Source organism: Xenopus tropicalis, chromosome 6 (assembly GCF_000004195.4).
Source record: "Xenopus tropicalis strain Nigerian chromosome 6, UCB_Xtro_10.0, whole genome shotgun sequence".
NCBI classification, from domain to species: Eukaryota; Metazoa; Chordata; class Amphibia; order Anura; family Pipidae; genus Xenopus; species Xenopus tropicalis.
The window spans coordinates 58,811,623-58,824,146 of NC_030682.2; the positions used below are offsets into that span (position 1 = coordinate 58,811,623).

Here is a 12,524-nt window from a genome sequence, read left to right on the forward strand (position 1 = left end):
AAGGGTAAAGAGTCCTTTCTAAACCAAAGTACCAATCTGCAAAGCTTTCCTAAAGTTAGTGGTTTTTATGACATTTCCGAAAATCGTCTAAAAATGTTGCAATTTGCCGCTTTCATATCACACAATTTCTTGCATACAAAGGCAAATCACCCCAAATAGCAATACCAGAGGTCTACTGAACAGTTTGATGCCCAATATGCATAGATATACCAAAGTCTGTGGTGTGTACTGAACCCAAAATGAAAATAGCGCATAAGGATTTCTTGCCTGCCAAGTCAGCTTTTGCACACAGTGCCCCGTCAGTGTATTATGTGCCGTAACACCCCCTAACTATACAGAGACCCCCCAGAAAATCATATATTTTTGGAAAATACACATTCTGAGAAATCCAACATGGGTAAAGAGTCTTTTCAACACCAAAGTACTAATCTGCAAAGCTTTCCTAAAGTTAGTGGTTTTTATGACATTTCAGAAAATCGTCTAAAAACGTTGCAATTTGCTGCTTTTATCCCACACAATTTCTTGCGTACAAAGGCATATCACCCCAAATAGGAACACCAGAGGTCTACTGAACAGTTTGATGCCCAATATGCAAAGATATACCAAAGTCTGTGGTGTGTACTGAACCCAAAATGAAAATAGCGCATATGGATTTCTCGCCTGCCTACTAAGCTTTTGCATACAGAGCCCCCTAACAGCGTATTATGTGCCGTAACCCCCCCCTAACTATACACAGACCCCCAGAAAACCAGAAGCTAAAAAAACAGATCAGGAACACTTATACAGGGATAAAAATGCAATAAAACCACAAAAATTGTGCAAATTAGTGAAACAGCAAAATAAGTCACACAACAGTGTAATTAGTGGTCAGAATATCTGATCCAATAGTCAGGCTGTCAAAATAAACAGTTTTTAGGAAAAAAACAAAGACAAAGGGGTAAAATATAAAATAAATAAGTAAAAAAAAAAAAAAAGTGTTTTTGTGTGTTTGTGTATACTTTGCGATAACATAGTTGTGGTTTGAAGAGGGTGTGGTTTAAAAAGGGGGAGTGGTCAAATTGCTTTCATTAACAGCCCTCCACCATTTAGGCCAGAAACATTCCAGCCCTCAGTGCCACAGAAGTTGGAAAGCACTGACAGACTATATACTATGGTCATTTTTAACAGGAACCCTTTAACATACCTGTATGCATGAGAGGAAACCCACACAGGCAAAGAAAGTAAATACAAATTCTATAAAGGTATTGTACAAGTCAGAATCAGCCTTAGTCAGTGTCGTACCTATTTAAGGACAAGTACCGTATATACTCGAGTATAAGCCGATCCGAATATAAGCCGATCCGAATATAAGCCGAGGTACCTAATTTTACCTAAGAAAACTGGAGAAACTTATTGACTCGAGTATAAGCCTAGGGTGGGAAATGCAGCAGCTACTGCTAAGTTTTAATAATCAAAATAAAAACCAATAAAATTACATTAATTGAGGCATCAGTGGGGTATATGTTTTTCAATATTTATTTCAAAGAAAAACAGTAAACTAGCTCTGTAATTAGAGAATAGGGTCAACAAAAACAATATGAGTACTACCCCACGCTCATTGCATATTGGCAAACTGGCAGCAGACCCAGTCCCGGAGGGATGTAAGGGGAAATAAGTAATGCTAGTGGGAGCCTAGGCCAGGGCACTGGAGGGTCTGGTTGCGGGTGGCCTAATTTGCACACAAAGGACAGAGGGTGCTAGTCTAGAGGGACCCATGGCACCCGACTCGAGTATAAGCCGAGGGTGACTTTTTTCAGCACATTTTGGGTGCTGAAAAACTAGGCTTATACTCGAGTATATATAGTAATTTCCTACCCTTAAACAGAAATTGCCAAAAGTAGGTATTTTCAGCAAGATGTAGAATTTGCACTTTACCTACCTGTTTTAGGTAAGCCAGGTTGAAACTAAACACGTCTCATATTTATAGTGGGAAACATATTTTAAGGCTTGTTTACAGGCAGAATATATAGACTCATAATTCAAACACCATACAATATAATTAGTGAAGATTAAAAAGTTTCTTAGAATAGTTCCAACTTTAACAGACTACAAGTTAATTTACAGGAGAACTTCTGATTTAAATCTGTTGTAACAGTTTTCATATATATGTTCTTACATGTCTTTTGAAAGATTTTATAATGCGTCCAGTTGAATCCACTGAAACTGAGGCATAACGTCGTATGCAATATACTTCATTTGCATTTGGATTAATTACTTTTAAGATCACTTCATCGAGCTTTGAATGTGGAATGGTATCATATGCTCCCTTAACATCTGTCTAAAGAGAAAATTCCAGCACAGAGATTAAACTGTAAATCAGAAAGAATGCAGTACATTACATTTGTGTTTCCTGTTAGTATATAGCAATATTATACAACAAAGTGCTTGATACTGTTTGATAGATTCATTAAGTAGCTATATCAAACCACCAAATTTGTGTGTGTACATGGAAAACAGTTTGGCTGTGCTGAGTGAATGAGGAATACTTGTGAAGGATACATTTCCTATAAAAGGCTACTAGTGCTATACACATACTCTCTATAATTCTTCTCTCAAGATAATTAATTGGATCCATGCACAGTTTTATTCAGTGATAAACTGGCTTTTACATGTGACTACCGTAGGGTCTACAGCCAATGACTGGCAAGTGACATTACCGTGCATCTCAAGCACAAGACTCTGTCAAAGAAACTGAGGTTAGATAATTGATGTCATTGTAAACAGGGAGGGATGTAAAAGGAAAATATATACATATACCTGTTACTCTCTCACATTACCAAGTGACAAATATAGATCGCTAAGTGTATGATATTTAGTATGAGGACTTGGATGCAACGCCACTCACATAGCACTCTCAACACAGAATAACTTAAGTATTTCAATATGCAGCACTGGAAGCCCTATAAGTGAATTGATACCAATGGAAACAAATTTGAAATAGAAAAAACACCAGTGTCCCAACCTCATAATTCAACTTTTGCTGTGAATATTCTGAGCCCTGGTTACTGTGTCTGCTCAAATACAAAATGTTAAATACAGATGTTTCCTAGGTCAAACTAGTGATGACAGCCCAGCCAATCATTTACTTGTTACCTCTATAAGAGAAGAGCTGCACTGACTCTGTACAGTGTAGCTGGCTCAGAACTAGATTGATAGCTAAAGTTCCTCTCTCTACCATTTAAGTATGTTCTATTCATTATTAATATAATAACAATTATCATTAAGAATTAACTTTACAGGTTTAATGATGGGGAGAACATTTAACAAGATGTTTGTTTTTACTTACCTTCACAAAGTAAAATTTGCCTTTTTCAGCTCTCGATTTTTCAAAATCTAGCACAAATTTTTTCCACTGTTTGTATATATCATCCATGCCAAAAACAGATGAGCCAATTAGGCTGCAATTTCTATTCCATTCATAGTTAAGAACACTAAAAAGGTTTCGAACCCGAGAGGTAAAATGTTGAATCTGCCACATAAAGGAAAAAAAAATTTGAAATAAATCAAAAGGAATCTGTAAAATGTCAGCATTGTTAAACTGCTTAAGGTACTATGGCACTAACAAGGTACTAACATATGGAGAATTAAAGCAACTGCAATACACAATTTACTAAAGCAATTGCAATACACTAGCTTAAAGGAGAAGGAAAGGCTAAGTCACTTGGGGGTGCCAAAATGTTAGGCACCCCGAAGTGACTTAGATCGCTTACCCCGTACCCTGGGCTGGTGCCCCTGTTAGGAGAAAAAAGCACCAGCCCGGGGTACCTGTAGGAAGTGCTTCCTCCTTCCTCTTTCTTCTGCGAAATCCGTCGGCCGGCGCATGCGCAGTAGAGTGAAAAGCCGACTTTGTTGTTTAAGTTCGGCTTTTCACTCTACTGCGCATGCGCACGCAAGCGAATAGGAAGCACTCGCTTCTACCGCGGGCTGGTGCTGTTCTCTCCTAACAGGGGCACCAGCCCAGGTTAAAAGGTAAGCGATCTAAGTCACTTGGGGGTGCCTAAAATTTCGGCACCCCCAAGTGACTTAGCCTTTCCTTCTCCTTTAAAAATGCATGAGGAAAATCAAGAGGTGCTTGCAGTTCTGGAAACAGTGTTTCACTGTTAAATGCTATATAGCTTACTTGTATGCTTTAATGAGCCAAGCTAAAATAGGGATGGAAAATTGTATTACAGAGAGGAGTAAATAAACCCAAAATCATTTTTAAATATGTAAATAAGTGGAACCCTTATTATCAGAGGAAGGTCAGTTGTTCAATGAGATCAGGGAAAAAGCAGAGGTTCTGAATTGTTATTTTTGTCTGTCTACACAACTGAAGAGCCAGCTAATGAAGGCTTCCCTTTTAATATGCCCAGTTCTAGTAATATAGCTACTCATGCATGGGTCACTCGGGAGGAATTTCAAAAGGTAAACAAAGGTCCTGGACCGGATGGTATTCATCCCAAGGTATTAATAGAGCTTAGCTCTGTGATTGCCACTGTAGGTTCAGAAGGTTACTGCTTAAATTAAGGAATACTGGCCTGGAACATATTTGTAGTTGGATAAAAAAAACTGGCTAAAGTATAAATTACAAAGAGTAGTGGCATCTCCTAATTGCTCCAGTGTTGTTAGGGGTCAGTTCTCCTATATATACGCACTGGGGTTTGTTTGGAGGGGTTCAATTTGATGGACTTTTTTTCAACCCAACTTAAATATGTAACTCTATAGTGACAACACATTTATGCAGTGCTTTACAGAAGTTTATGGCATGGGAATGTCATGGGTTTGCAGACACATTGGCAACAAAACACATACACGCACAGAAGATACCTTCTTCTCTTGGTTTTCTTTGCTTTGTTGGCTACCCAAAGTACTGGATACTCTAGATATTGGACGTAGTCCATTTGTTTTTGGTATGAATCTGAGCCTGGAAACCAGTGGAATGTTTTTCCATTGTTGCATCTTTTCTAGTTCATCGCAGGACAATGGACGCAATTTCACCTTCTCTAGATGTTTTCTAAAGAGAAAAATAGGCCTAAATCTGTGCAGGACCTTGGATCTTACAAGATTAGACCTCCCATATGAAATCAGGCACTAAACATTCTCTAACAAACATGTACACTTGCCAACTGCTGCTGTGTTGTTTAAGAAGAGGTAAAAAAGTTGCTGATTTCAGTTATATTTTTACTTACAAAAACTTAAAAGGGAATCATAAATCAAAAGGTGTATAAGACTGAAAAGCATATGTAAAATAAGGCATTTTTCTAAATACATTCTAATTTCCATTTAAGAGATAATATATTCGTTTTGGCATTTACACTGTTGACGTCAATGTTTTACCTTTGTACTGGCTACCTGCCAATTCCTCACTGACTTGAAGTTGTGAAAGATATATGCTTCAGCCAATAGCGGGATCACTTTGATGGACGAATCACAGCACTTCTCACATTGTTTGGTTTGTGGTACTACTGGACATCATAATTTAGAACCATATGCCGGTAATTATTTGGCCGATAAACACTGCGCAGGGCTCTGCACGAGGTGATCCAGTAATATAATCATTCTTTGCTACTTCTCGCCAGAATGCATTTACACGATTGAAAGGCAGCACGGAGCGATTATAATAGTGGCCAGGATGAAATGATAATATTACTGGATCATCAGGTGCACAGCCCTGTAGCGTTTATCAACGATTGAAAGGCAGCACGGAGCGATTATAATAGTGGCCAGGATGAAACGATAATATTACTGGATCATCAGGTGCACAGCCCTGCAGCGTTTATCAACCAGGGATATAATGTAAAATGATGATGTCAGATATCATAGATATTGCATTTTATGATTTCAAATGCAATGCCTTTAAGACTTCATAGTTCTATATTCATAGTTTACCTTAGACCTAAATTTTGAAGTTTCTTCCAAATTCTTTTTCTGTAGAACAAAAGTCTATTCTTCTGAAACATGGTTTCCGTGACAAAAAAAAATGATTTCAGCAACTGTATGACATAGGTGTCCATTAGCCAAAAGATAAATTTGGCAAGGATTCTCTCTCGTAGCAAGTGTTCTGAAGCAGGAACAAAGTGATCACCTGCAGCATGCATAAAAAAGTGTTAATATTTTATGTAATAAAATCCACTGAAAACTGAATAGATGAAAATACGTTAAACTAATAAAAACCTCAGAAATAAAGTCACTTAAGATGGCCATACACAGGCCAATAAAAGCTGCAGATGGTCCGGGTCAGCACATTGTATGAGCCCAACAGCTGTCAATTAGACAAGTATAAAAATCCCTTGGGGCGAAAAGCACATCTGCGCTTCCATGCAGTCCTCGTGGCGATGGCCTGTATTCCATCAATGTGATCTGATATCGCCCACTTCAAGATGGACATGTCAGGGAAAGATCCGCTCCTTTGGCGACCTCACCAAATGAGCCTATGATTAAGTACCATATAGGTACAAAACGTATAAGGCTTTGTAGCATTATGTGTAACTTTTTTGTTTTTACTATAAACTTTTTTGAGCCACTATTTGACGTTCATTTGGAGTTACGGAGTGCCTGCCTTTTTCGTGTTTTGACCTCACCAAATGAGCAGATCTCTCGGTGTATGGGCACCTTTAAAAACTTTACACTTTTTGCAGGTGTAGATCTATTGTCCAAGGGAATTTGTTCTTTTCGCTATCCATGTTAATGAGCAAACCACTGCAGGCTGGGGAGGGGCAGTAGCATGGATAAACCATTCAAAAAATCAAAACCATCTTAAAGTAGTATAGATCATCTTACAACTCAGAACAATTAAGTTTAAAGATGAGGGTTTTGTTTCCTTTTTAACCACATATCCAGCAAAATAAACTAGACTAGTTTCAGACAAATCACTCATCAGTTGCTATGAGCAAATTTGCACAGCGTTGGCATTGTATACCAATAACATGCTTAACTGCACTGCAACTGGGGGTGTAGCCAAGCAATCACAGAACACATAACAACCTGGAAGGGTTACATTGATTTGAAACTTTTATACAAGTCCTGGTCAGTGAAGTATTATATTAAGCATAAAATAATGATCTATGCTATCTGGATTAAATTAACTTAATCATAAACAGTGAAATCCTCCACAGATAACTCTTTCAGCAATACTTAAAATACTTTATAGTTCATACATCTTTTTAGGCATGTGTGCGCTTTTACTTAAACTCACACTCTCTAGTTAAATGGATTAGTTACACAAACAGGAAGCATTTAAGATCAACAGATTTGAATCATGTAGATTCATTAGACACTCTACTTATCCATATTTGCACATCTGTCAACACTGGCTTAGCACAATGTTGATAGATATGTAAAGTACACATTAATAGCTTTAATACTGTACGTAGCTTAGTTGACAGATCTGCAAATAAGTTCAAAAGAGTTTAAATACTTTATAGTTCACTTACTTTTTCGTAGACGAATCCAAGAGCAGTCTTCTACTTTCATCTTCCACATAAGCTCTAATAAAGAGACCTTGCCAAATTTGCCAGAAAAAAAAAGAAAAGATTTTACATTTCTAAGGAAACGGCACTTGTTGTGACTGGAGCCCCATATGAAATCAGGCACTAAACTATTTAAACATTCTCTAACAAACATGTACACTTGCCAACTGCTGCTGTGTTGTTTAAGAAGAGGTAAAAAAGTTGCTTCGGCTGGAACATGTTTTAGCGGCTTTTCATCATTTACAATTTTGTTTTTCATAACTGAGGTATTACTTAAGTCACAAATTGATTTATCCATTTTACATTTATTCTTTTTCTGCAACGCCAGTTTGTGTGAACAAGCCATTGAAGGCCTAACAGGGCAGTGTTTATTCAAATATACCAGATAAGGGAAATTCTTATGGTTCTGTATTAATTCTTGGAAATATTTTCTCATTCTCCAATAACGTTTGGGAAGTTTAGATCTAAAGTTTTCATCCCGTTTTGGCTGGTCAAAATTTTGCTCAGTTAAAAAGTTGTTTAGAAATATGGTTTCCACTAATTTTTGGCTCCCAGAAGGGGTACAGTCTAAACTGTTAAGTATAAAACTTTCAGAGAAGCCCTTCTTGAAACTAATACTTGAATACAATGTTCTTCCAATTTCAATAAAAATATTTGAAAATGAAGTTTTGCTTTGTATTGTAGGGACAGAAGCATTGGTAATAAACGTATTAGCATTATTTTGAAGAGTTACATTAAATTCACCATCAACTGAGTATGAAGTCGATTTTGGACATTGAATTTTTGTTTTTTTTCCATATCTTGAGGTAATAAATTCCGTTGCTTGTACTTTAGCTTCAGGGCACACATTTGAGAAGGAAGAAAGACATGCAGACGTAAAGGAAACGTGGTCCATTTTATCATCTTTGTCCAAGTTGACTCTGCGTTTCTTAGTTGGAATGTCACAAATATCTGTAGTACACATCTTCCTTTTGGAATGTATTTTTGTGGTAACTTTCATAGATGACTCACTACAAATAGGCAATGCTGATGTGGACTTTTTATTTTGCCATGTTAGCATTTGAGAAGTCTTTGAATGTTTTTCTACTTTGCTGTTTAACACCGTTTTCCACCATTTTTTTGGCTTCAGATATTTTTTCCGCAAGAAAAAGGCATTTCTTTTAATGTACTGCAACAAAACATTGCTATGCATAAATGACTGAGATCGAAATGAACACATACTATCATAGGGTAAAGTGTAGATTGGCTGCCCACTGATTTGATAACAACAACTAGGTGGCACAAATACAAAAACTGAGCATTGTTCCAGCCAATACATCATAACATCATCACCTACTCTAGTAAGCAGAGTTTCCCAAAGAATACTTGTGCTGATTGTTGTTGTTGTGGAATTAGGAAAATAACTGCAAATATTTGGAGTCAATCGAATATTCAGAGAGCTATTTTCATCAACTAAGCCATAACCAAAAGCAAGAACATTTTTTCTTTTCTTTTCACAAATCCGCTGAATTACTCGCGCCACTACTTCTCTCTGAGTTGATAGCTAAAAGAAGAAGAGAAAATATATTATGTCTAGGGATGAATGAATTTATAGTATTTTCATGAAATAACTGTTCTTCTACAAATGCTTTCAATGTAATATTGTGGGTAATCAAAAAGAAGTTCTCTTACTTAATGATATAACATTTAAAGGCTAACCTATACAATCATATATTTAAAATAAATAAAACTCATGCAAACTCCTAAGAAAACTGGAAAAACTTATTGACTCGAGTATAAGCCTAGGGAGGGAAATGCAGCCGCTACTGCTAAGTTTCAATAATCAAATAACAGATAAATAAATAATAGATAACTTTAGGTAAAGAAAAATGCTACAGCAGCAGACAAAAGCAAGTTTGGGAAGGCTAAGGAAGCTGCCATACTAATTATCAAGTACTTGCCATCCTGCTGTGTGCTTTGTGCTCGTCCCATTGGTTCTGTGCGCTGTGTGCGCTCCCATCATTAGTGAATTTCCATTACCAAAAATAATTACTTACAAATCCTAAGTAGGCACAGTGCATCATTGGAACTTTTTTATTTCTAAAGATCTGTCCTTAAAAGTTTTTTTTTTTATATTTTTTTAGTGGTCTTTTTATGTGCCTTTTTTAGTGAATGTGTGCCCCACTGTAACGCGCCACGGCTTGATGTGTGTCCCATCGGTTCGGTAATTAGAAGCAGTAACAGAGCACGTACGTCCCTTAATGGTGCAGCGCGTGTCGCGCATGATGGCTTTAAAATCAGAGATCTCGAGTTTTAAACTTTTAGGTCAAGAATTCAAGAACCCAAATAATCTGAAAACCCCTGGATTAGTGCATTATCATATAACTAAAAATGTGCAGTCTATAGTGATTGAGAGCTCACAACTTCATTGTCATGAGTTTTATGAGTTTGTAGCTGAGCTAAGTGTAGTTGATTGTGCAATTCATCATAAGGCAATGCAAAAAAGAACAAAAACAAATGTTGGCTCATTCTGGAGCTTCTTTGTCATCATTAATGTATGCAGGTTCTCACAGCTTAATCACTATCCGATTAAAAACAAGATTTTCATTACAGACAGAAAATACCTAAGCAGCCATGAGACAGAGCTGACAGGTCGCAAATGCATGTGGCATGAAGCAGTAACAGAGTGCGTTTGAAGCAGTAATATAGTTCGTATGTCCCTTCATTGTGCACCGCGCGACGCACGTCTTGCAGTGCGCGCGCTACACCATTAAGGGACATACACTTTCCTTCTGACCTGTCGGCACGAATGAATGTGGCGCGCCGTGGCTTGATGCACGTCCCATCGTTCCGGTATGTAGAAGCAGTTACAGAGTGCCGCGATGCCGTGCGCATGCGCACCGCGCGCTGCACTGTTAAGGGACATTAGCGCTCTGTAACTGCTTCTAAATACCGGAACGATGGGACGTGCATCAAGCCACGGCGCGCCACATTCATTCGTACCGAAAGGTCAGAAGGAAAGTGTATGTCCCTTAATGGTGTAGCGCGCACACTGCTAGACGTGCGTCGCGCGGTGCACAATGAAGGGACATACGAACTATTTTACTGCTGTATGCCACATGCATTCGCGCCGTGCGTCTGCACGAAGGGAAGGTCGGCCGGGGGGTGCGCGCAGTGCTGACTACCGTAAACACTCGAGTATAAGCCGAGGATGACTTTTTCAGCACATTTTTTGTGCTGAAAAACTCGGCTTATACTCGAGTATATACTGTACTAATCCACGAATCCGAATGGGAAAAATTCGGATTGGAAAACGAACATTTTGCGACTTTTTCGTATTTTTTGCAACTTTTTCATAACCATTACAAATTTCGTGAATTGTCGCGACTTTTTTCATAGCCATTATGACTTTCGTGAATTGTCTCGACTTTTTCATAGCCATTACAAATTTCGTGAATTGTCACGACTTTTTTCATAGCCATTATGACTTTCGTGAATTGTCGCAACTTTTTCATAGCCATTACGACTTTCGCGAATTGACGCGACTTTTTCGTATTGAACGCTCGAAAAAGTCGCAAAATACCGATCAGTACGAAAAAAACGCATTTGGACGCTTTTCGGACGTTCGTGGATTAGTAAATGTGCCCCCTAGTGTTGACTAGTGTTCCCAGCAGCTCTACTCCTAATTATGAGTGCACCAACAGTTACCCAAATAGTGATACCATTTGCTACCTTATCAATATATAAAAAAGGGTGGGGACTTTCAAGATTTAAAAATTATTTCTACATGTATATACTGTATAGCAATACTATACAGTCTACAAAACTTCTTGTATAATATAATTTTTGACTATTACATTGAGAAACCTTGCAGTTTTACATAAACCAGCTAGCCCTAAATGTTACCTTGAAATATCCTTGTTTTTGGCTTAAACCGTACAAGTACTGCATTATCAAAAATGCCCTGCAAGGGCAGGTACCCAAGCATGTTCTATTAGATGGCAACACATAACAGTAAGATTCCAAATATTAAAATTCACTACAGGGGATGCAAGTGCGCTTTAAAATATACACAATTTGGCTTGGTATGACCAGTTTTAAAATGTATGGCTCCTACTGCCCACCCATTGCTCTGCCAATACAGATTGCCATATTTACCTGAAGAAAGGAGACAGGGGACGGAAGCGACTTTGTTCCTCTTGGAATGCACAGCATCAGTTCCGCAACAAATGACTTGAACTTCTCCGGGTCTCCCTCTTGCAGCACAGGCACCTTAATGCCGCCGGGAACATGCAGTGAGTCGATATATTCCACAATCCCAAGGACCTGGCCATAAAGGCTGTGCAAAATGCTCAGTAGTTCAGCTCCTCCGGTACACAGAGTCATGGCCAACACTGGGGCATACTGAGCAAAAATGCAAAAACCACTAGTTAATTGTAATGCTAATAGATCATTTCTTCAAAGAAATTTGGCTTTATTTGCATTGTACTGGCAGCAAAACATCCCTGGAGCTTTGGAACAAAATAAAAAAATATTTGCAATATAGTTAGGTAGGCAAAAATGTGAGCAGATGTCTAACATAATAGCCAGAACAGTAATTCCTGCTTTCAGCTCTCTAACCTCTTACTTAGTCAGTGACTTTAGGGGGGGGGGCACTTGGGATATAACTGTTCAGTTAGTTTGTGAGAACGCAGGTCAGATTCCAAAGCAAACTAACCGAACATTTGTGTCCCAGATGGTCCCCTCAACTGATTGGTTACTGACTGCTAACAACTTAGAGAGCTGTAATGGAGGAAGTTGTGTTCTGGCTATTATGTTAGACATCCATTCACTCCAACCTTTATAGATTACATTTTTGGATAACTAACTAAATTGAAAACATTTTTTATTTGTGCATAGTCTATTTTACTCACTTCCATTTTTACACTGAACTATTCCTTTAAGCCACCTTTTATGCCATAACATACAAATTAAAACTTGCTAAATATTTGTAGATAGCCTATAGGCAGAGCATACGTCCTGCTTCCTACCCTGCAGATACACCAAAACATGAGATCA

General features: G+C 38.0%; 1 protein-coding gene across 5 annotated transcripts in view; it reads right to left on the reverse strand.

Annotated features, from left to right (window-relative positions):
- tert (telomerase reverse transcriptase) overlaps positions 1-12,524 on the reverse strand; it is a 32,672-nt gene that overhangs the window by 16,303 nt on the left and 3,845 nt on the right. For 4 of the 5 annotated variants that reach the window (XM_018094976.2, XM_031903587.1, XM_031903588.1 and 1 more), the window contains exons 2-7: positions 11,625-11,870; positions 7,452-9,030; positions 5,908-6,103; positions 4,846-5,032; positions 3,326-3,508; positions 2,156-2,317 (exon numbers count right to left, since the gene is read on the reverse strand). In XM_018094976.2, coding sequence (XP_017950465.2) covers positions 2,156-2,317; positions 3,326-3,508; positions 4,846-5,032; positions 5,908-6,103; positions 7,452-9,030; positions 11,625-11,852 — 2,535 coding nt within the window. In that variant the 5' untranslated portion in view covers positions 11,853-11,870. The remainder of the gene's footprint in view (positions 1-2,155; positions 2,318-3,325; positions 3,509-4,845; positions 5,033-5,907; positions 6,104-7,451; positions 9,031-11,624; positions 11,871-12,524) is intronic. The other variant, XM_018094977.2, reaches the window with a different exon arrangement.